The 25,383-nt window shown below is 48.0% G+C and overlaps 1 protein-coding gene across 9 annotated transcripts in view; it reads right to left on the bottom strand.

The window, feature by feature from the left end:
* NR1H3 (nuclear receptor subfamily 1 group H member 3) overlaps positions 1-25,383 on the bottom strand; it is a 218,731-nt gene that overhangs the window by 49,324 nt on the left and 144,024 nt on the right. For all 9 annotated transcript variants that reach the window (XM_069221646.1, XM_069221645.1, XM_069221649.1 and 6 more), the window contains 2 exons: positions 12,755-12,972; positions 10,464-10,643 (listed from right to left, as the gene is read on the bottom strand). In XM_069221646.1, coding sequence (XP_069077747.1) covers positions 10,464-10,643; positions 12,755-12,972 — 398 coding nt within the window. The remainder of the gene's footprint in view (positions 1-10,463; positions 10,644-12,754; positions 12,973-25,383) is intronic.

The raw sequence follows: 25,383 nt of genomic DNA on the forward strand, positions 1-25,383 counted from the left end.
ATTTGGTAAAGACTCTTGGTGCGGTTGTTAATCCGAAAGGCAGTACCTTGAATTGGTAATGTATTCCTTTGAATACAAACCTTAGGTATTTCCTGTGCGATGGGTGTATTGGTATATGGAAATAAGCATCCTTGAGGTCTAAAGTTGCCATGTAGTCGTGTAGTTTTAGCAATGGCAATACTTCTTGTAGTGTGACCATGTGGAAGTGGTCTGATTTGATGAAAGTGTTCACTACTCTGAGGTCTAGGATTGGTCTCAGCGTTTTGTCCTTCTTTGGTATCAGAAAGTACAGTGAGTAAACTCCTGTGTTTATTTGTGTGTTTGGCACTAATTCGATTGCATTCTTTTGCAATAGTGCCTGCACTTCTATCTCCAGGAGATTGGAATGGTGTGTTGTTAAATTTTGTGCTTTTGGTGGTATGTTTGGAGGGAATTGTAGAAATTCTATGCAATAACCATGTTGGATAATTGCTAGAACCCAAGTGTCTGTAGTGACTTCCTCCCATGCTTTGTAATAATGACCTATTCTTCCCCCCACTGGTGTTGTGTGGAGGGGGTGAGTGACATGTGAGTCATTGTTTAGTAGTAGGGGTTTTGGGGCTTTGAAATCTCACTCTATTTCTAGGGAATTGCCCTCCTCTATATTGTCCCCGAAAACCTCCTCTATACTGTCCCTGGTAAGTGGACGGTGTTGCTTGTGAGGTGCTGGCTTGTGTGCTTTGACCCCGAAACCCCCCTCGAAAGGGCGTTTTACGGAATGTGCTGTAATTCCCTCTGCTCTGCGGGGAGTAGAGTGCGCCCATGGCTTTGGCAGTGTCCGTATCTTTTTTGAGTTTCTCAATCGCTGTGTCCACTTCTGGACCGAACAGTTCTTTTTCATTAAAAGGCATATTGAGAACTGCTTGTTGAATCTCTGGTTTAAATCCAGACGTTCGGAGCCATGCATGCCTTCTGATAGTTACAGATGTATTAATTGTCCGTGCAGCTGTATCTGCAGCGTCCATGGAGGAACGTATCTGGTTGTTGGAGATGGTCTGTCCCTCCTCAACCACTTGTTTTGCCCTATTTTGGAAGTCCTTGGGCAGATGTTCAATGAGATGTTGCATCTCGTCCCAGTGGGCTCTGTCATAGCGCGCAAGTAGTGCCTGGGAGTTCGCGATGCGCCACTGGTTTGCAGCTTGTGCTGCGACTCTCTTACCAGCTGCATCGAACTTGCGGCTTTCTTTATCCGGGGGTGGTGCATCTCCAGATGTGTGAGAGTTGGCCCTTTTCCTAGCTGCTCCTACAACAACAGAGTCTGGTGGCAGCTGTGTAGTGATGAAAACCGGGTCCGTAGGAGGCGGCTTATACTTTTTTTCCACCCTTGGTGTGATTGCCCTACTTTTGACCGGCTCCTTAAATATGTCTTTTGCGTGCCGGAGCATACCAGGGAGCATAGGCAGGCTTTGGTAGGAGCTGTGGGTGGAGGAGAGTGTGTTGAACAAGAAATCATCCTCGACCTGTTCTGAGTGGAGGCTTACGTTATGAAATTGTGCTGCTCTAGCCACCACCTGAGAGTACGCGGTGCTGTCTTCTGGTGGAGATGGCTTTGTAGGGTATGCCTCCGGGCTGTTATCTGACACTGGGGCGTCGTATAGGTCCCATGCGTCCTGATCTTGGTCACCCTGGCTCATGGTGGTGTGAGCTGGGGAGTGAGATGGAGTTTGTGCTGGTGAAACGTTAATCACGGGCGGAGGAGAGGGTGGTGGTGTAACTCTTTTCACCACTTTTGGTTGTGGTGCTTGTTCCGTCTGGAACTCCAACCTTCTCTTTCTCCTAATGGGGGGAAGGGTGCTTATTTTTCCTGTCCCCTGCTGAATGAAGATACGCTTTTGCGTATGGTCCACATCAGTTGCTTGTAGCTCTTCCTCAAACCTATGCTTTTGCATTTGGGAGGTTAGCGAGTGCTCTTCTGTATAAGAGCCTGAAGCTGGGTCGCTTGCAGTTTGTTTCGGCGTCGAAACTTTGTCTGCGTGTTTTTTCGGCTCCGAGGTGACTTTTTTCCTTTTCGGGGCCGAAACCTCTCGGCGTCGATCTGTTTCGGTGCCGCTGTCTCGGCGTCGAGCCGTGTCCACACCGGCATCTCGGTGTCGAGGCTTGTCTCCAGCACTTTCTCGGTCCCGAGAAGGCTGCGTGCCGGTGTCTCGACCGGAGTCGGACGATCTCGGCACTGTTTGGGCCTTTTTCGGTGCCGACGGTCGGTCACCGAATTTATGGGTTGAGCCATGGCCTGGTGGCAGTGGCGTCCCCTGGGCCTTGTAAATGTTTCTTTGTGTGGTTTTCGACGTCTTACTCACGGTTTGTGTATCGTCGAATCCTTCGGAGTCTGAGTCTTGGATCGAGAAGGTACCTTCTTCTTCCTGTTCCTCGAACTCCCGTTGGGCTGTCGGTGCGGACGCCATTTGAAGTCTTCTGGCTCGACGGTCTCGGAGTGTTTTTCGGGACCGGAACGCACGACAGGCCTCGCAGGTGTCTTCGCTGTGCTCAGGTGACAGGCACAGGTTGCAGACCAAATGTTGGTCTGTGTAGGGGTATTTATTGTGGCATTTGGGGCAGAAGCGGAACGGGGTCCGTTCCATCAGCGTTCTTCAGCACGCGGTCGGGCCGACCAGGCCCCGACGGAGGATCGAAAAACTACCCCGAAGGGCACCGGAGCTCTTCGATCTTCGATGCGGTGTGGAATCTAAGTACGCCGATCCCGAACGCAACAATACCGACGAAAATCTTCCGAAATTAGCTAATTTTCCGTTCCGAAACTCGGAGCGACAGGAACACGTCCGAACCCGATGGCGGAAAAAAAACAATCGAAGATGGAGTCGACGCCCATGCGCAATGGAGACAAAAGGAGGAGTCACTCGGTCCCGTGACTCGAAAGACTTCTTCGAAGAAAAACAACTTGTAACACTCCGGCCCAACACCAGATGGCGAGCTATTGCAGAACATGCGTATCTACAGCGACAGATGCCATCGAACATGCAATTATAATACAGCACAAATACTTTGAGTTGTGACTTCACTATCTACGTAGCACACTTCTGCAGCTTTGCCCACCTCTGAAGGTGCTTATGGTGTAGGAAAGTGCCCCTTTTCGGCATGGTCAGCTCCACTTTTTGCCTGGTAATTGATGCAATTTTGACTGAAAGTGCACTGGGTTCCTGTTGTCATGGCCCCCTTTGCCAGATGTCTTTCCCTTAAACTATGCAATTGTTCCCCAAGTGACAATACCTGTGGCACCCCTTGTAGGAGGCTCCATATTGTGTGCAAAAGCGATGTACACTGTGCAGAGTCCGAGCAACCACACCTTGGCATCAAGAGGCAAAAACAGACCACCTAATTCTCTATTGTTGTGGTAGCTTGGTCGAGCAGTTAGGATAATCCAGGATATGTGCTAGGCAGTTCTTGTACTCACAGTATCAATAAATGTGGACACACACTCGGAAGAATAACTTGTGACCAATTTACAAAAATACTTCATATTTTTATATAATTTTTAAGACCAAATTCGGGCAAGTACTTTTTACGTTATGATTTTTTAAAGTTTAGCAAAAATAGTCTTTTTGTGAGTAATTACCCATCATAGGAATCAATGGAGAAAACTTTAAAATTGCATAGAAAATCAGACAATGCTCTCACGTGTCACCTTCTGATTCCAGGTCGAGGCTTCCAAGATGTCCTGTGGGCCAGCCAGAGACGTTCGGGCGGCTCCAGCTTCCGGCAGGAGCAGAGCCTGAAAGTCTTGGAGCTGGTGCACCACAGGGAAGGGTACCACTTGGACAGGGGGACTTAGAGGTAAGTCCAGTGGGACCCCTTGGAGCATTGAGGTCACAAAGAGTTGGGGACCCCTAGAGCACAACTGGTTGTCTGATGAGGGGCCCAGAGAGGCCGGCTGCGGAGTAGATAGGTCAGCCAAGACTTGTGAGTCAAGCAGTCTTTGGAGCCAGGTGTAGGCCACTTTGAGGGTGGATTGCAGGTCAGCAGGGCCGCTCTGGGGGGTGGTTCTTGGATGTCCTGATGTCCCTTGACCGGTGCTTGCTTCTGGTCCTTGGAAAGTCTGGTGTGGGCTTTTACTCTGGGTGTCCGACGTTGGGTGTCCAGTATCCCAGGCTATGGCAAGTTTCCACCACCAGAGGTCGCTCTTCCACCAAACTTAGCACACTTGCAGGGTTCGTCCTCCGGTTCCTCGGGTGGAATTTGGTCAGGCGGCTGTGCCCAGTTTGTTGGTCAACTGCCGGTCAGTGAACTGGACTTCACTGGTTTCTTGCCTGCAGGGAGTGATGCCTTCACTAAGAGGGAGGTTCTTGGCATAATTTAGAAGCTTATAGGTCCTCTGGGGTTTCTATCTGTACGATGTTCACTCAACCCCTCAGCGACGATTGTTGAGTCCTGGGTGCAGCAGGCAGGGTTTGGTGCCTTTTTCTTCTGGCATCAGGACTTCTGTTCTCAAGCCTTGGATCTTTGTCGCTGGCCTTCTTGTGCCTGTCGAATCTGATCTGCAGGTCTAGGGATGTCCGCTTAATAGTGTATTTAGTAAGCGTTAGGAGGGGATTCATGGCAGCATGGCCTTTGAAGCTTCCTGCCAGAGCAGGGCACATTCCTGGGGGAGGAGGTGTGACACATCCGCCCAGGAAAGGCTTTATCCTCTGTTTCCAGAGAGCAGGAGCTCTCACCACAAGGATCCAGAATCGTATCTGAGGGTGGCAGGCTGGTTAGGACCAGCCAGAAACCGTGCCAGGGTGGTATAGGTTTTCCAGGGGCACCTCTAAGGTGGCCCCTGGATACATTTCATAATAAATCCAACACTGGTACCAGTGAGGATTTATTACTCTGAGTTGTTTGATGCCAAACAACCCAGGGTTCGGAGTAGCCATCATGTAGCTGGGAAACGTGTAATGACCAGTGTCCAGCACATGTACTCGCTATGGCTCCCCTGTACACATACTATGACTTAAGGTTTTGTAAAGACACAATAGGGGCATATTTGCTCATGAAACTATATGCCCTCCCATGTATTATAGTGCACCCTGCCTTAGGGCTGTAATGTCTGGCAGAGGGATGACTTACATGTAGTGCATGCAATGTTAGTGTCCAGGGCCCTCTTGGTGAGTGCCATGTCGAGTTTGCAACTTTTAAATGCACCAGATCATGCACTTGCAATGGCAGTCTGCATGAGGCTGGTGTGGGGCCTCTCAGGGTGACACAATCGGTGCTGCGGCTCCGGGGGACACTCTTCAGTACCCAGGCCCTAGGTACCAGGGGTACCATTTACTATGAACTTACAAAGGTAGCTCAAGTGGCAACCATAGTACAGTTTTGGGGGAAGAGAACGAACCCTAGGAACCTGTTTAGCAGAGGCCCAAGGCACTTACAGTTCAAAACCACATCAGGTTCCAAGTAAAAAGTTGGGGGTTGGGGGTACCACAACCAAAACCTAGCTTCCCACACTTCTGTAAATCCCTAGTAAATGGTACCTCTGGTACTCAGGGCATGGGTACCGAAAAGGGTCCCCAAGGGGTGCAGCATGTATTATGCCAACCACAGGGACCCCTCACCTAGACCGTGCAGGCTGCCATTGCAGGCTGCGTGTCTTGGCGCAGCTAAAAGTGAAAACATGACTTGGCACACAGCCTGTGCAATGTGCCCTAACACTGCGTGCAATGTATGTAAGTGACCCCTACAGCAGGCCTTACAGCCCTATGGCAGGGTGCATTATATTACATGTGAGGACATATCTACCAGAGCAGATATGTCCCTACTATGACTTTACCGATTCTTACAGATAGTGAGTGAAGGGAAGCCATTTGAAGTACTTGTGCTGGACACTGGTCAATACGAGTTCCCCAGCTCCATGATGGCTTCACTGAAAATAGGGACGTTTGGTATCAAACATCTTGTATTAATAAACCCTCACTGATGCCAGTCATGGATGTATTAATACATGCACCCAGGGGGCACCTTGAAGGTGCCCCCTGAAAACCTACTAACTACCAGTGTGCTGACTGACTAGTTTTAGCCATTCTGCCACCACCAGCCATGCTTCTGACCCCCATGGGTGAGAGCCTTTGCTTTTGGGTGATCAGACACAAAGCCTGTTCTGGGAGAGGTGTTAACACACACCCTACCCAACAGGATGACCTGCAAATCTGCATTCCAATGCAGGGGACTTCATAGAAGCCCATCGCCCTTGGTATACAGATATGGCTCTTCTCAAAGGAGAGATGCCGACCCCTCTACCCCAAGGCCCATTTGGCACCTGGACAGGCGGGTAAATTAGTAGTCAGAGAGGCGTGCCCATCTCTCAGGCCAGTCCCACCTCTAAGATGAACTGCCCTGATGTGGACACAACTTTTGAAAGCCTGCCATCTTGGAGATGGCAGAACTAGGAACTCTGGGACAGAGTTATGCCCACTTCCCACAGGAAGTGGCCATATAGGGGGTACAGTGACCCCAGGGAAAAGTAGCCCACTGGCTACTACTCTACACTCCCCTAAATGCCTCTAGATGCAGTATTTATGAGAGCCCCTGGCACCAGGAATTCACATTCCTGCTGACCTACGATGAAGGACATTTAAGAGCCGCAAACGCAAAGACTGAGGAAGCAGCCGCTGACCTGAACCTAGCCCTGCCAGCCTGTCTGCTGCTGTGACTTGCTCACTGTGGTCTCACCAATGCCGCTTGCAGCCTCTGTTTGTGGGCCCCATCAACCACAAGTGCTCCTGACACCTCAAGACACCTCTGCATCTGTCGCCTTCCAGCCCAAGCCTGTCTCCTCTTTTTCACCAGACCGATCCCCATAGACTAACAATGGGCACCCGACGCTGTACCGCACCTCTGCCCCAGTCCGCTTCAGTGCCGCCTGGTGTGACCTGTTGGTGTGGCCTTGGACCTTGCCCCATACCTAACTTTAGTCCAGGAGATTGGTCCCGTAAGTTGCTGTACTATACCTGCATGCAGTACTTGTTTTTTCTCAATAGTATAACATTACACATGTGAGAAATGCTGTGTCGACTTTTGAAATCTGAAAGTATTTTTCTTGCAAATTGTACTTACCTGATCATATTGATTCTGGTGCCTAAATATTTATAAAAATACTTGTTATTTTTGTAAATTGATGTGGATCTCCTTCTTGACCCGTATGTCTCATTTATTGACTGTGTGTGTATTTGCGGGTGTCTAACACTCCTCTCTGATAAGCCTAAGGGTGCTCGACCACACTACCCTCGAAAAAGAGCACTTTGGGATTGCCTTGGGATTGCGAGAGCAAACCCCTGTCCACTAGTAGGGGAACCCCGGACTCTTTGCACAATATATCTCATTTTGATATATTATATAAAGAGCCGGCTTCCTACACTTTCGCTCTGTAATAATTGAGCAAGTAGCCCAGTGGAAAATACTGTTGTAACTGGGCATGGGAAGGTTCACTTGCTAAAGGATGCGGCTTTACAGCCAGAGCTGCCGACGTTTGAACTGGGAACCGGGTTTAAGTCTCAGTGTCGGCTCAACATCCTGAGAATCTGAGCAGATCACTTAATCTCCCCAAATTAATGTGTCTTTGGTTACTGTAACTGGTGCTCATGTAAAGCGCTCCAATACCTTGGGTCGAGTTTGTGCTAAAATAATGCAAAACAAAAAAACATGCTGTTTAAGTGCTGGTGGACATAGTTTTGTATGGTGATTAGATTCCACCCCTCGGCCTCTCTCCTACGGTACACGTGTGAACAGTATTTTACTGTCATGGCTGGTGTTGTAACATCAAGAACAGTAAAACTAAAAGTATGGGAAACTCGGCCAAAGTGGATTTAACCCCATTTAATTCTTCAGTTAACAGCACATACAAGACAAGAAATCTTGAGAAGTATTTTGGAGTTGTCCAAACTATTCTTACATGATCATTAAAGAAAAGAGAGATATGACTGGCATGTAAAAGATATAGAATATAGAGGCTTTACACCAGATGCTTTCAAGAACCCGTCCCTCGGCCTACTAGACTCTCAAAACAGCAACAAATGGGGAAGATTTTCTTTCAGAGAAAAGTGTAACCATTCTCATATGAAAAACCAGATGAGCAGCATTTTTGCCCTCCACCTACCATTAACATCAAATATATTTGGCCACTGTGTGCTGATGAGCCCCATGACAACGTATTGTCTACTGGCACAGAAACTGCATCTGCGATAAGTAAGAAGGAACAGAAAGACCCAAAGAGCGGGCTGTGGCCCCTGCGTTCCTTGAAGCATTCCAGAGCTGAATCCTCCTCATCATCAAACATTTGGAAACCATCTAATATCCATAAGGTTGGCCTGATCGTCCCCCGAAAAGCCAGTGGGCTGCATCCAAGTGGGTCTGCGAATGAATACACTAGTACAAATTGCCCTTCTGAGGGAGCCTGTTGTGACCAGTCCCCAGTGGATTCTGAACTTGGCTGCATCACGGCCCTACTGCGTGGCCTGGTAGGGGATGGGTGGGGCCTGCTACAGGGACCAAGGGCAAAAACGTGGGCCACAGAGTCCTAAAATGCATGACAATAATAGACATGAGGCAGCTGGTGTTCAACCAATGAAGGGCTACACTGTGGAGGAGAAAACTTTGTTGCTAAAGGTTTCTATTCTTCTTGATTCCGTGTCGGAGGGAGTAGAGGATAAGAGTTTGGGTTCACTTTACTGCTTGAAGCCTACACCTCAAGGCTCTCAGGAGTGGGGTGCAGGGTGAGAAAGGCAGGCTCACCTGGAGCAAGGTGATGACTTTCGTGATCTGGCGATGCACAGGTGGACTGGAACAATGTTTGGCCCTAGCACTCAAGAGCATATCTGAAAGGACCTCATTAAATGATAAAAGGCTCAGAACTCATCTAGCCAGGTGGCAACATCTCTGTCAGGACATCAGTTGGGAAGACGGCGATCATGGACCTGCGCTGTCGTCTGCGGCAGGTCCTGGTGCTGAAACTAGACCAGTGTCTGGAGAGGTATCCAGACCACTGGCATCCTGAAGATATTTTTACCAGCTATCCATACGGTTGGGCAACCTCGCTCCAACATCGTAACCCCCATTGTCTGAATCCATGCCGAAAAGGTCATGGAGGGCCTGATCCCTACCGAAAGGTAGATGCTCTATGTCTGAATCAGAAGGATGGTAGAGGTGCGCAGCCTCAGTCAAGGTTAGGGCGGTGCCATCTTGGGGACCGACAGCACTATGGGTTGGCAGTCTTCGCCCGGAACCGATGACGCAATCATCTGTGTCAATGGATTGCATTCTGATGTAGGTTGTGACACTTGTAAGAAAAGCACTACCAAAGCCAGTTCAGAGCCCTCAGCAGATCCAGAGGGCAAACTCACCATCAGAAGTCTAGTTTGAAGGCTTCTCAGCTCCTTGGGGCCTGAAGGTGCTCGAAAGGGAGTCAGTAACGTGTCAAAAAGGCAAGCATAGCCATGCTGTAGGGTCGCCAAATGCACTCGGAAATTCTGGTTGCCGTCAGAAAAAGGTTGGGATCGACTGAAGTGGACTGCCTTCAGGAGCATGACCTGCAGGCACCATGATGCCCCTGTGCATTCCCTGGAGATCGAGAGGGACGGGCCAAATCCCACTTGGACTTCTTGTGCTGCTTTTTCGATTTACCTGAAGACTTGGAGCACGAAGAAGACTGATCACAAGAGTGACATTGGGATCAAGACCCATATTTTTTTTACCTCAACTGACCCAGCGCAGGGTCCTCGGGTGCTTTGCCAGAAAGAGCTTGGCTTCTTGATCCCGAATGGTCTTGGTGTGCATCAAAGTACAATCAGTGCAGGCCTTGGAGCCAGAATCTCACCCAAGGCACCACATGTAAACCATATGAGGGTCAGTCACAGACATGTGAGACATTCCCCACAGGGCTTGAATCCTGTATATCACACTGGTAACATAATCACCTTGCAAACAGGATCTTGAAAATTTAGAACAAGAAAAAAATCGAGAGTCTGCATCTGCGTGTGCAAAAAGAAAGGAACTGACATCAGCATGCATGGGTGGCACCTAAATATATATCAGTCCATGCTCATCACATCTGGCTGGGAGCGACGTAGGTGTTGAGCTTTTGGCGCCACCTGCCGGCACACTGAGGTACTGCCGAAGGTTTTCTGGATCCAGGTGAGGAATCTGCGGTTAGAAGTCTCTATCAGAATTTAGCTTACGGACAGTAAAAAGCCCTCTTCCTTGGTGTTAAAAACATGTCTCTTTTGGTGACTACCATACTTTCGTACATTAGTCTGATTAAATATGCCTCCTCTCCTCAGTGAAGATGCCACACTGCCCGCTGAACCTACACGCATTATGTCCTGCCCTTCCAAGGACTTTGCCGACTAAACACACTCGATGAAGCTACCAGGACACTTGGCGATGACCTCCATCATGAAGTCTGAACGCTTGGCTTGGATGGGACAGTTTGTTCTTACCTCAATCGTGGAGGTTTTTAGAAGTGCAATCTGATCCTCCCTGGTCAGCTCGAGGAACCCCGGCAGCTGTTTTGCAAAGTCCACAATCTCTTGCACAGAAATGATAGCGAGTTCTGTGAAATGGGCGAACCGCTGCTGCCGTGCCTCCCGGTTCAAGGGGTCCAGGTTCTGTGGCCAGGGCTGCAATGAGAAGGAACAGGGGAGGATAGAGAACACTTGTCAGCATACGGCCAAAGCCCTCAAAATGTTTGCAGAGATGACTGGTATAGAGAAGATATCCTTTATTCAGTGCTCATGGCCAACCCTAAGTGTATCTACTATCTAATCCATCCCACTGAACAAATATCTACCACCCACAGGTTAACTAGTCCTTTACTGTCAAGCAATGGAGTAGGACGCGTTGACCAGTCCACCCAACCTCACCCCACATCTTGCTGCACCACGTAAACCTTTCACTTTCAGACTTATAATCAACACCACTGGTTACACTGATGCTGACCGGGGTCCAGGGCTCTGTTCCTCCTACAGTTATTCAATCAATACCTTGACTTGTAGCCTGGCTGTGATGGACCAATGCTTGCACTGGTGCTGACCAGAACTCTTGGCACTGAATGCGTACCGTAACCTTGAGCCTGTCCATGAAGGACTTCTGGTTGCACTGGTGCTGACCAGACCCACCAGCATCGGATGAGTACCGTAACCTTGAGCCTGTCTATGAAGGACTTCTGCTTGCATTGGTGCTGACCAGACCCCACAGCATCGGATGAGTACCGTAACCTTGAGCCTGTCCATGAAGGACTTCTGCTTGCACTGGTGCTGACCAGACCCCACAGCATCGGATGCGTACCGTAACCTTGAGTCTGTCCATGAAGGACTTCTGCTTGCACTGGTGCTGACCAGACCCCAGAGCATCGGATGCGTACCGTAACATTGAGCCTATCTATGAAGGACTTCTGGTTGCACTGGTGCTGACCAGACCCCAGAGCATCGGATGCGTACCGTAACCTTGAGCCTGTCTATGAAGGACTTCTGCTTGCATTGGTGCTGACCAGACCCCACAGCATCGGATGCGTACCATAACCTTGGGCCTGTCCATGAAGGACTTCTGGTTGCACTGGTGCTGACCAGACCCACCAGCATCGGATGCGTACCATAACCTTGAGTCTGTCCATGAAGGACTTCTGGTTGCACTGGTGCTAGGCAGACCCCACAGCATCAGATGCGTACTGTAACTTTTAACCTGTCCATGAAGTACTTCTGCTTGCATTGGTGCTGACCAGACCCACCAGCATCGGATGAGTACCGTAACCTTGAGCCTGTCTATGAAGGACTTCTGCTTGCATTGGTGCTGACCAGACCCCACAGCATTGGATGCGTACCATAACCTTGGGCCTGTCCATGAAGGACTTCTGCTTGCATTGGTGCTGACCAGACCCACCAGCATCGGATGAGTACCGTAACCTTGAGCCTGTCTATGAAGGACTTCTGCTTGCACTGGTGCTGACCAGACCCCACAGCATCAGATGTGTACCGTAACCTTGAGCCTATCCATGAAGTACTTCTGGTTGCACTGGTGCTGACCAGACCCCAGAGCATCGGATGCGTACCGTAACATTGAGCCTATCTATGAAGGACTTCTGGTTGCACTGGTGCTGACCAGACCCCACAGCATTGGATGCGTACCATAAACTTGGGCCTGTCCATGAAGGACTTCTGGTTGCACTGGTGCGGACCAGACCCACCAGCATCGGATGCGTACCATAACCTTGAGTCTGTCCATGAAGGACTTCTGGTTGCACTGGTGCTAGGCAGACCCCACAGCATCAGATGCGTACTGTAACTTTTAACCTGTCCATGAAGGACTTCTGGTTGCACTTGTGCTGACCAGAACCTACAGCATCGGATGCGTACCGTAACCTTGAGCCTGTCCATGAAGGGCTTCTGCTTGCACTGGTGCTGACCAGACCCCACAGCATTGGATGCGTACCATAACCTTGAGCCTATCTATGAAGGACTTCTGCTTGCACTGATGCTGACCAGACCCCACAGCATCGGATGCGTACCATAACCTTGGGCCTGTCCTTGAAGGACTTCTGCTTGCACTTGTGCTGACCAGACCCACCAGCATCAGATGCGTACCGTAAACTTGAGCCTGTCCATGAAGGACTTCAGGTTGCAATGGTGCTAAGCAGATCCCACAGCATCAGATGTGTTCTGTAACTTTGAACCTGTCCATGAAGGACTTCTGGTTGCACTGGTGCTGACCAGATCCCACAGCGTCAGATGCGTACCGTAACCTTGAGCCTGTCCATGAATGACTTCTGGTTGCATTGGTGCTGGGCTGTCACGAGCTTCTCAATCATCTGCAGCTGGTCAGACGTCAGTCGGTGAACCTCAATGGAGGGGTCTGAGGTTATGTCCTGCAGCAGCGCTGCCGGGGATGGCACGTCCCCCTGCGAAGGCTGCTTCTTCAGCTTCTTTCGCTGGATCTGCTCCTCAGACAGGACACCTGTCAACGAGCACAGAGAAGATTGAATTAAAGTGGTGCCAGGCTGTTCCCACGCAGGCCTACACATGTCTTCATCAAGATACAGATTTTGTACTATTGTTGCCATGCACTCAAGCTCCTCCAGTGTCCTTGTAAAGGCATACAGCTCCTGTGATCCCTGAACACACACCATTGGTATGGTATGGGCAGTCACACTGCTCTTGCACACTTACACTGCTCACCTTAAGAGGTGCACTCTCTTAGCTCTGTGCAAGGATGCTTCCCCTGTAAATAAACACTGTTCTCATGCTCTAACATCTGTTCACGGAGACTGCGCTCTCATTGACACTGTGCTCTGACATCTCTTCACTGACACTGTGCTCTGACATCTCTTCATGGAGACTGTGCTCCCTTCTGTTCACTGACACTGTGCTCTGACATCCCTTCACGGAGACTGCGCTCTCATCTGTTCACTGACACTGTGCTCTGACATCTGATCATTGAAACTGTGCTCTCACATCTCTTCACTGATAAGGTGCTCTGACATCTGTTCACTGACACTGCTCTCACATCTGTTCACTGACACTGTGCTCTGACATCTCTTCACTGACACTGTGCTCTGACACCTCTTCATGGAGACTGTGCTCTCTTCTGTTCACTGACACTGTGCTCTGACATCCCTTCACTGACACTGTGCTCTCATCTGTTCACTGACACTGTGTTCTGACACCTGTTCACGGAGACTGTGCTCTGACATCTCTTCACTGACACAGTGCTCTGACATCTGTTCATGGAGACTGCGTTCTCATCTGTTCACTGACACTGTGCTCTGACATCTCTTCACTGACACTGTGCTCTGACATCTGATCACTGAAACTGTGCTCTGACATCTCTTCACTGACACTGTGTTCTCACATCTCTTCACTGATAAGGTGCTCTGACATCTGTTCACTGACACTGTGCTCTGACATCTGTTCACTGACACTGTGCTCCAACATCTGTTCACTGACACTGTGCTTCAACATCTGTTCACTGACACTGTGCTCCAACATCTGTTCACTGACACTGTGCTCTCACATCTGTTCACTGACACTGTGCTCTGACATCTGATCATTGAAACTGTGCTCTGACATCTCTTCACTGACATTGTGCTCTCACATCTCTTCGCTGATAAGGTGCTCTGACATCTGTTCACTGACACTGTGCTCTCATCTGTTCACTGACACTGTGCTCTCACATTCTTCACTGTCACTCTGCTCTCACATCTGTTCACTGACACTGTGCTCTCACATCTGTTCACTGATACTGTGCTCTGGCATCTGTTCACTGACACTATGCTCTCACATTCTTCTTTGACACTGTGCTCTCATCTTACCACTGAAAATGTGCTCTGACATCTGTTCACTGACACTGTGCTCTCACATCTGTTCACGGACACTGTGCTCTGACATCTTTTTAATGACTGCTCTCATCTGTTCACTGACACTGTACTCTCACAATCTTTATTGACACTGTGCTCTCAAATCTCTCCACTGAAACTGTGCTCTGACATCTGTTCACCGACACTGTTCTCTTATCTGTTCACCAACCCTGTGCTCTAACATTTGTTCAGTGACACTGTGCTCTCACATCTGTTCACGGACACTGTGCTCTGACATCTGTTCACTGAAACTGTGTTCTTACATCTGTTCACTGACATTCTGCTCTCACATCTGTTCACTGACACTGTGCTCTAACATTTGTCACTGACAGTGTGCTCTCACACCTGTCCACTGACACTGTGCTCTCACACCTGTTCACTGACACTGTGCTTTCATACCTGTTCACTGACACTGTGCTCTCATACCTGTTCACTGTGCTCTGGCATCTGTTCATTGACACTCTGCTCTCACATCTGTTCATTGACACTGTGCTCTGACACCTGTTCACGGAGACTGTGCTCTGACATCTCTTCACTGACACAGTGCTCTGACATCTGTTCACAGAGACTGCGTTCTTATCTGTTTACTGACACTGTGCTCTGACATCTCTTCACTGACACTGTGCTCTGACATCTGATCACTGAAACTGTGCTCTGACATCTCTTCACTGACACTGTGTTTTCACATCTCTTCACTGATAAGGTGCTCTGACATCTGTTCACTGACACTGTGCTCCGACATCTGTTCACTGACACTGTGCTCCAACATCTGTTCACTGACACTGTGCTCTCACATCTGTTCACAGACACTGTGCTTCAACATCTGTTCACTGACACTGTGCTCCAACATCTGTTCACTGACACTGCTCTCACATCTGTTCACTGACACTGTGCTCTGACATCTGATCATTGAAACTGTGCTCTGACATCTCTTCACTGACATTGTGCTCTCACATCTCTTTGCTGATAAGGTGCTCTGACATATGTTCACTGACACTGTGCTCTCATCTGTTCACTGACACTGTGCTCTCACATTCTTCACTGTCACTCTGCTCTCATATCTGTTCATTGACACTGTGCTCTCACATCTGTTCACTGATACTGTGCTCTGGCATCTGTTAACTGACACTATGCTCTCACATTCTTCTTTGACAATGTGCTCTCATCTCACCACTGAAAATGTGCTCTGACATCTGTTCACCGACACTGTGCTCTCACATCTGTTCACGGACACTGTGCTCTGACATCTTTTTAATGACTGCTCTCATCTGTTCACTGACACTGTGCTCTCACACTCTTCATTGACACTGTGCTCTCAAATCTCTCCACTGAAACTGTGCTCTGACATATGTCCACCGACACTGTGCTCTAACATTTGTTCCGTGACACTGTGCTCTCACATCTGTTCACAGACACTGTGCTCTGACATCTGTTCACTGAAACTGTGTTCTTACATCTGTTCACTGACATTCTGTCTCACATCTGCTCACTGACACTGTGCTCCAACATCTGTTCACCGACACTGTGCTCTCACATCTGTTCACTGACACTGTGCTTCAACATCTGTTCACTGACACTGTGCTCCAACATCTGTTCACTGACACTGCTCTCACATCTGTTCACTGACACTGTGCTCTGACATCTGATCATTGAAACTGTGCTCTGACATCTCTTCACTGACATTGTGCTCTCACATCTCTTCGCTGATAAGGTGCTCTGACATCTGTTCACTGACACTGTGCTCTCATCTGTTCACTGACACTGTGCTCTCACAGTCTTCACTGTCACTCTGCTCTCACATCTGTTCACTGACACTGCTCTGGCATCTGTTCACTGACACTATGCTCTCACATTCTTTTTTGACACTGTGCTCTCATCTCACCACTGAAAATGTGCTCTGACATCTGTTCACTGACACTGTGCTCTCACATCTGTTCACGGACACTGTGCTCTGACATCTTTTTAATGACTGCTCTCATCTGTTCACTGACACTGTGCTCTCACACTCTTCATTGACACTGTGCTCTCAAATCTCTCCACTGAAACTGTGCTCTGACATCTGGTCACCGACATTGAGCTCTCATCTGTTCACCAACCCTGTGCTCTAACATTTGTTCAGTGACACTGTGCTCAGACATCTGTTCACGGACACTGTGCTCTGACATCTGTTCACTGAAACTGTGTTCTTACATCTGTTCACTGACATTCTGCTCTCACATTTGTTCACTGACACTGTGCTGTAACATTTGTCACTGACAGTGTGCTCTCACACCTGTCCTCTGACACTGTGCTCCCACACCTGTTCACTGACACTGTGCTTTCATACCTGTTCACTGACACTGTGCTCTGGCATCTGTTCACTGACACTCTGCTCTCACATCTGTTCATTGACACTGTGCTCTGACACCTGTTCACGGAGACTGTGCTCTGACATCTCTTCACTGACACAGTGCTCTGACATCTGTTCACGGAGACTGCGTTCTTATCTGTTCACTGACACTGTGCTCTGACATCTCTTCACTGACACTGTGCTCTGACATCTGATCACTGAAACTGTGCTCTGACATCTCTTCACTGACACTGTGTTTTCACATCTCTTCACTGATAAGGTGCTCTGACATCTGTTCACTGACACTGTGCTCTGACATCTGTTCACTGACACTGTGCTCCAACATCTGTTCACTGACACTGTGCTCTCACATCTGTTCACTGACACTGTGCTTCAACATCTGTTCACTGACACTGTGCTCCAACATCTGTTCACTGACACTGTGCTCTGACATCTGATCATTGAAACTGTGCTCTGACATCTCTTCACTGACATTGTGCTCTCATATCTCTTCGCTGATAAGGTGCTCTGACATCTGTTCACTGACACTGTACTCTCATCTGTTCACTGACACTGTGCTCTCACATTCTTCACTGTCACTCTGCTCTCACATCTGTTCATTGACACTGTGCTCTCACATCTGTTCACTGATACTGTGCTCTGGCATGTGTTCACTGACACTATGCTCTCACATTCTTCTTTGACAGTGTACTCTCATCTCACCACGGAAAATGTGCTCTGACATCTGTTCACTGACTCTCATCTGTTCACGGACACTGTGCTCTGACATCTTTTTAATGACTGCTCTCATCTGTTCACTGACACTGTGCTCTCACACTCTTCATTGACACTGTGCTCTCAAATGTCTCCACTGAAACTGTGCTCTGACATCTGCTCACCGACACTGTGCTCTCATCTGTTCACCAACCCTGTGCTCTAACATTTGTTCAGTGACACTGTGCTCTCACATCTGTTCCTGGACACTGTGCTCTCACATCTGTTCACTAAAACTGTGTTCTTACATCTGTTCACTGACATTCTGCTCTCACATCTGTTCACTGACACTGTGCTCTAACATTTGTCACTGACAGTGTGCTCTCATACCTGTTCACTGTGCTCTGGCATCTGTTCACTGACACTCTGCTCTCACATCTATTCATTGACACTGTGCTCTCACATCAGTTCACTGATACTGTGCTCTGGCATCTGTTCACTGACACTGTGCTCTCATCTGTTCATTGACACTGTGCTCTCACATCTGTTCATTGATACTGTGCTCTGGCATCTGTTCACTGACACTATGCTATCACATTCTTCTTTGACACTGTGCTCTCATCTCACCACTTAAAATGTGCTCTGACATCTGTTCACTGACACTGTGCTCTCACATCTGTTCACGGACACTGTGCTCTGACATCTTTTTAATGACTGCTCTCATCTGTTCACTGACACTGTGCTCTCACACTCTTCATTGACACTGTGCTCTCAAATGTCTCCACTGAAACTGTGCTCTGACATCTGCTCACTGACACTGTGCTCTCATCTGTTCACCAACCCTGTGCTCTAACATTTGTTCAGTGACACTGTGCTCTCACATCTGTTCCTGGACACTGTGCTCTGACATCTGTTCTTTAAAACTGTGTTCTTACATCTGTTCACTGACATTCTGCTCTCACATTTGTTCACTGACACTGTGCTCTAACATTTGTCACTGACAGTGTGCTCTCACACCTGTCCTTTGACACTGTGCTCCCACACCTGTTCACTGACACTGTGCTCTCACATCTGTTCACGGACACTGTGCTCTGACATCTTTTTAATGACTGCTCTCATCTGTTCACTGACACTGTGCTCTCACACTCTTCATTGACACTGTGCTCTCAAATCTCTCCACTGAAACTGTGCTCTGACATCTGTTCACCGACACTGTACTCTCTTCTGTTCACCAACCCTCTGCTCTAACATTTGTTCAGTGACACTGTGATCTCACATATGTTCACGGACACTGTGCTCTGACATCTGTTCACTGAAATTGTGTTCTTACATCTGTTCACTGGCATTCTGCTCTCACATCTGTTCACTGACACTGTGCTCTAACATTTGTCACTGACAGTGTGCTCTCACAACTGTCCACTGACATTGTGCTCTCACACCTGTTCACTGACATTGTGCTTTCATACCTGTTCACTGACACTGTGCTCTCATACCTGTTCACTGTGCTCTGTCATCTGTTCACTGACACTCTGCTCTCACTTCTGTACACTGAAACTGTGCTGCAATCCTTTCACTGACACTGCTCACATCTGTTCCCTGACACTGTGCTCACACACCTGTTCACTGACACTGTGCTCTCATACTTGTTTGCTGTGCTCTGGCATCTGTTCACTGACACTGTGCCCTCATTGGTTTACTGACACTGTGCTCTCACATCTGTTCACTGACAGTATGCTCTCACATCTGTGCACTGACACTGTGCTCTAATCTGTTCACTGACACTGCTCACATCTGTTCGCTAACACTGCTCTGACATCTGTTCACTAACACTGTGCTCTCACATCTGTCCATTAACATGATGCTCTCATCTGTTTACTGACACTGTGCTCTGACATCTCTTCACTGGCACTGTGCTCCCATCTGTTTAATGACACTGCTCTCATTTGCCCACTGACACTGTGCTCTAACAGCTGTTCACTAACACTGCGGTCTAACATATATTCACTGACAGTGTGCCCTCACATATGTTCACTGACACTGTGCTCTAACATCTGTTCACTGACACTGTGCTCTAACATCTGTTCACTGACACTGTGCTCTAACATCTGTTCACTGACACTGTGCTGTAACATCTATTCAGTGATACTGTACTCTCTCATCTGTTCACTGACAATGTGCTCTCATCTGTTTACTGACACTGTGCTCTCACATCTGTCCACTGACACTGTGTCCTGACATCCGTTTTATGACTGCACTCATTTGTTCACGGACACTGTGCTCTCACATCTGTTCACTGACACTGTGCTCTAATATATTTTCACTGACACTGTGCTCTGACATCTGTTCACTGACACTGTGCTCTCATTTGTTTACTGACACTGTGCTCTGACATCTCTTCACTGACACTGTGCTCTGACATCTGTTCATTGAAACTGTGCTCTGACATCTCTTCACTGACACTGTGCTCTCGTCTGTTCACTGACACTGTGCTATCATCTGTTTACTGACACTGCTCTGACATCTCTTCACTGACACTGTGCTCTGACATCTGTTCATTGAAACTGTGCTCTGACATCTCTTCACTGACACTGTGCTCTCGTCTGTTCACTGACACTGTGCTATCATCTGTTTACTGACACTGTGCTCTGATCTGTTCACTGACACTGTGCTCTGACATCTCTTTACTCACGCTGTGCTCTGACATCTGTTCATTAAAACTGTGCTCTCACATCTCTTCACTGATAAGTTGCTCTGAAATCTGTTTACTGACACTGTGCTCCCACATTCTTCACCGACACTGTGCTCTGACATCTCTTCACTGACACTGTGCTCTGACATCTGTTCATTGAAACTGTGCTCTGACATCTCTTCACTGACACTGTGCTCTCGTCTGTTCACTGATACCGTGCTCTGGCATCTGTTCACTGACACTGTGCTGTCACATTCTTCATTGACACTGTGTTCTCATCTCTCCACTGAAACTGTGCTATCATCTGTTTACGGACACTGTGCTCTCATCTGTTTAATGACACTGCTCTCATTTGCTCACTAACTCTGTGCTACACTGCGGTCTAACATATATTCACTGACAGTGTGCCCTCACATGTGTTCACTGACACTGTGCTCTCACATCTGTTCACTGACATTGTGCTCTCATCTGTTCACTGACACTGTCCTCTAACATCTGTTCACTGACACTCTGTTGTAACATCTATTCACTGATACTGTACTCTCACATCTGTTCACTGACAATGTGCTCTCATCTGTTTACTGACACTGTGCTCTCACATCTGTCCACTGACACTGTGTCCTGACATCCGTTTTATGACTGCACTCATTTGTTCACGGACACTGTGCTCTCACATCTGTTCACTGACACTGTGCTCTAATATATTTTCACTGACACTGTGCTCTGACATCTGTTCACTGACACTGTGCTCTCATTTGTTTACTGACACTGTGCTCTGACATCTCTTCACTGACACTGTGCTCTGACATCTGTTCATTGAAACTGTGCTCTGACATCTCTTCACTGACACTGTGCTCTCGTCTGTTCACTGACACTGTGCTATCATCTGTTTACGGACACTGTGCTCTCATCTGTTCACTGACACTGTGCTCTGACATCTCTTCACTCACACTGTGCTCTGACATCTGTTCATTGAAACTGTGCTCTCACATCTCTTCACTGATAAGTTGCTCTGAAATCTGTTTACTGACACTGTGCTCTCACATTCTTCACTGACACTGTGCTCTGACATCTCTTCACTGACACTGTGCTCTGACATCTGTTCATTGAAACTATGCTCTGACATTTCTTCACTGACTCTGTGCTCTCGTCTGTTCACTGACACTGTGCTATCATCTGTTTACGGACACTGTGCTCTCATCTGTTCACTGACACTGTGCTCTGACATCTCTTTACTCACACTGTGCTCTGACATCTGTTCATTAAAACTGTGCTCTCACATCTCTTCACTGATAAGTTGCTCTGAAATCTGTTTACTGACACTGTGCTCCCACATTCTTCACCGACACTGTGCTCTGACATCTCTTCACTGACACTGTGCTCTAACATCTGTTCATTGAAACTGTGCTCTGACATCTCTTCACTGACACTGCGGTCTTGTCTGTTCACTGATACTGTGCTCTGGCATCTGTTCACTGACACTGTGCTGTCACATTCTTCATTGACACTGTGTTCTCATCTCTCCACTGAAACTGTGCTCTGACATCTGTTCACTGACACTGCTCTCACATCTGTTTAGTGACACTGCTCTCATTTGCTCACTAACTCTGTGCTACACTGCGGTCTAACATATATTCACTGACAGTGTGACCTCACATGTGTTCACTGACACTGTGTTGTCACATCTGTTCACTGACATTGCGCTCTCATCTGTTCACTGACACTGTGCTCTAACATCTGTTCACTGACACTGTGCTGTAACATCTATTCAGTGATACTGTACTCTCACATCTGTTCACTGACAATGTGCTCTCATCTGTTTACTGACACTGTGCTCTCACATCTGTCCACTGACACTGTGTCCTGACATCCGTTTTATGACTGCTCTCATTTGTTCACGGACACTGTGCTCTGACATGTGTTTACTGAAACTGTGCTATGACATCTGTTCACTGATACTGTGCTCTCATACTTGTTCGCTGTGCTCTGCCATCTGTTCACTGACACTGTGCCCTCATTGGTTTACTGACACTGTGCTCTCACATCTGTTCACTGCCACTGTGCTCTCACTTCTGTTCAATGACACTTTGCTATCATCTGTTCACTGATACTGTGCTCTGGCATCTGTTCACTTGACACTGTGCTCTCACATTCTTCATTGACACTGTGTTCTCATCTCTCACTGAAACTGTGCTCTGACATCTTTTTACTGACAGTGCGCTCTCATCTGTTTAATGACACTGCTCTCATTTGCTCACTAACTCTGAGCTACACTGCGGTCTAACATATATTCACTGACAGTGTGCCCTCACATGTGTTCACTGACACTGTGCTCTCACATCTGTCCACTGACACTGTGTACTGACATCCGTTTTATGACTGCACTCATTTGTTCACGGACACTGTGCTCTCACATCTGTTCACTGACACTGTGCTCTAATATATTTTCACTGACACTGTGCTCTGACATCTGTTCACTGACACTGTGCTCTCATCTGTGTACTGACACTGTGCTCTGACATCTCTTCACTGACACTGTGCTCTGACATCTGTTCATTGAAACTGTGCTCTGACATCTATTCACTGACACTGTGCTCTCGCCTGTTCACTGACACTGTGCTATCATCTGTTTACGGACACTGTGCTCTCATCTGTTCACTGACACTGTGCTCTGACATCTCTTCACTCACACTGTGCTCTGACATCTGTTCATTGAAACTGTGGTCTCACATCTCTTCACTGATAAGTTGCTCTGAAATCTGTTTACTGACACTGTGCTCTCACATTCTTCACTGACACTGTGCTCTGACATCTCTTCACTGACACTGTGCTCTGACATCTGTTCATTGAAACTATGCTCTGACATCTCTTCACTGACACTGTGCTCTCGTCTGTTCACTGACACTGTGCTATCATCTGTTTACGGACACTGTGCTCTCATCTGTTCACTGACACTGTGCTCTGACATCTCTTTACTCACACTGTGCTTTGACATCTGTTTATTAAAACTGTGCTCTCACATCTCTTCACTGATAAGTTGCTCTGAAATCTGTTTACTGACACTGTGCTCTCACATTCTTCACCGACACTGTGCTCTGACATCTCTTCACTGACACTGTGCTCTGACATCTGTTCATTGAAACTATGCTCTGACATCTCTTCACTGACACTGTGCTCTCGTCTGTTCACTGACACTGTGCTATCATCTGTTTACGGACACTGTGCTCTCATCTGTTCACTGACACTGTGCTCTGACATCTCTTTACTCACACTGTGCTTTGACATCTGTTCATTAAAACTGTGCTCTCACATCTCTTCACTGATAAGTTGCTCTGAAATCTGTTTACTGACACTGTGCTCTCACATTCTTCACCGACACTGTGCTCTGACATCTCTTCACTGACACTGTGCTCTGACATCTGTTCATTGAAACTGTACTCTGACATCTCTTCACTGACACTGTGCTCTCGTCTGTTCACTGACACTGTGCTATCATCTGTTCACAGACACTGTGCTCTGACATCTCTTCACTGACACTGTGTTCTGACATCTGTTCATTGAAACTGTGCTCTCACACCTGTTCACTGACACTCTGCTCTGACATCTGTTCACTGACACTGTGCTCTCGTCTGTTCACTGGCACTGTGCTCTCATCTGTTCACAGACACTGTACTCTGACATCTGTTCACTGACACTGTGCTCTCGTCTGTTCACTGACACTGTGCTCTCATCTGTTCACACTGTGCTCTCATCTGTTCACAGACACTGTGCTCTGACATCTCTTCACTGACACTGTGTTCTGACATCTGTTCATTGAAACTGTGCTCTGACACCTGTTCACTGACACTCTGCTCTGACATCTGTTCACTGACACATCTGTTCACTGACACTGTGCCCTGATATCTATTTACTGACACTGTGATCCACATCTGTTCACTGACACTGTGCTCTCATCTGTTCACTGACACTGTGCTCTGACATCTCTTCACTCACACTGTGCTCTGATATCTGTTCATTGAAACTGTGCTCTCACATCTCTTCTCTGATAAGTTGCTATGAAATCTGTTTACTGACACTGTGCTCTCACATTCTTCACTGACACTGTGCTCTGACATCTCTTCACTGACACTGTGCTCTCACATCTGTTCACTGATACTGTGCTCTGGCATCTGTTCACTGACACTGTGCTGTCACATTCTTCATTGACACTGTGTTCTCATCTCTCCACTGAAACTGTGCTCTGACATCTGGCTGAGCACAGTTTCAATGAACAGATGTCAGAGCACAGTGTGAGTGAAGAGATGTCAGACACTGCTCTAACATCAGGTTCACTGACACTGTGCTCTCACATCTGCTCCCCATGCCCCACGCACACACACTACTCGACTCTAGGCTCCACCTTTTAAAAATAAGAGACTGGACGTCTCTCGCTTCTCGGTCCTCGCCCCACAGCTGGAACTCCTTCCCTCAGCAGATCAGATCTACCTCTTGCTATCCGAGATTCAGGCAACTCTTGAAGACTTGGATCCTCAAAGATGAATATGATTAACTGCTCAGATGGTGGGCTATGCCTCTGCTACCTAGTGCCGTGAAACCATCTGGTGTGCGTGCGCTCTATAAATATATGTAACAAAACATAACAAGGCACCCAGAAACTGATAATACGTGGAAACTTCCTCCAGGATGTGCTGAGGTTAGAAGCTCAGAAGAAGATTCAGCACGGTAAATGAGTCTAAATAACACCAGAGTCCACCCGGAACTTACCGGTAGATTACGCGACCAGTTAAAGTATGATGCATACTGGAAAATCCCCAAGGATGCTAGCACTCTCTGTGTTTTTACGCCATTTTCATTCTGGGCAGACACACCCAGGGCACAGTATGTACAATTCTGGACCCAACCACTAGATGCCAGCATAATGTACAGCTTCAGAATCTATAACAACTTCACTCTTACAGACACACCCAGGGCACAGTATCATAGTATGTACAATTCTGGACCCAACCAGAAGTGGGTTCACTTAAGTGTTAACTTATTGAACAGCTTGTGAACCTATAACAGATTCAGGCCCTCATTCTGACCCTGGCGGTCGGCGGAGAGACGGCGGTCGGACCGCGAACAGACCGGCGGTATTAAAAATGGCATTCTGACCGCGGCGGTCCCCGCCGCGACCGACCGCTACTTCTCCACTCCGACCGCCACGGCGGTCATGACCGCGGGGCTGGAGTTTGCGCACTCCGGCCCGGCGGTCGTCCCAAGACCGCCAAGGGTATTATGACC

This window comes from Pleurodeles waltl, chromosome 3_1, assembly GCF_031143425.1.
Source record: "Pleurodeles waltl isolate 20211129_DDA chromosome 3_1, aPleWal1.hap1.20221129, whole genome shotgun sequence".
NCBI lineage: Eukaryota > Metazoa > Chordata > Amphibia > Caudata > Salamandridae > Pleurodeles > Pleurodeles waltl.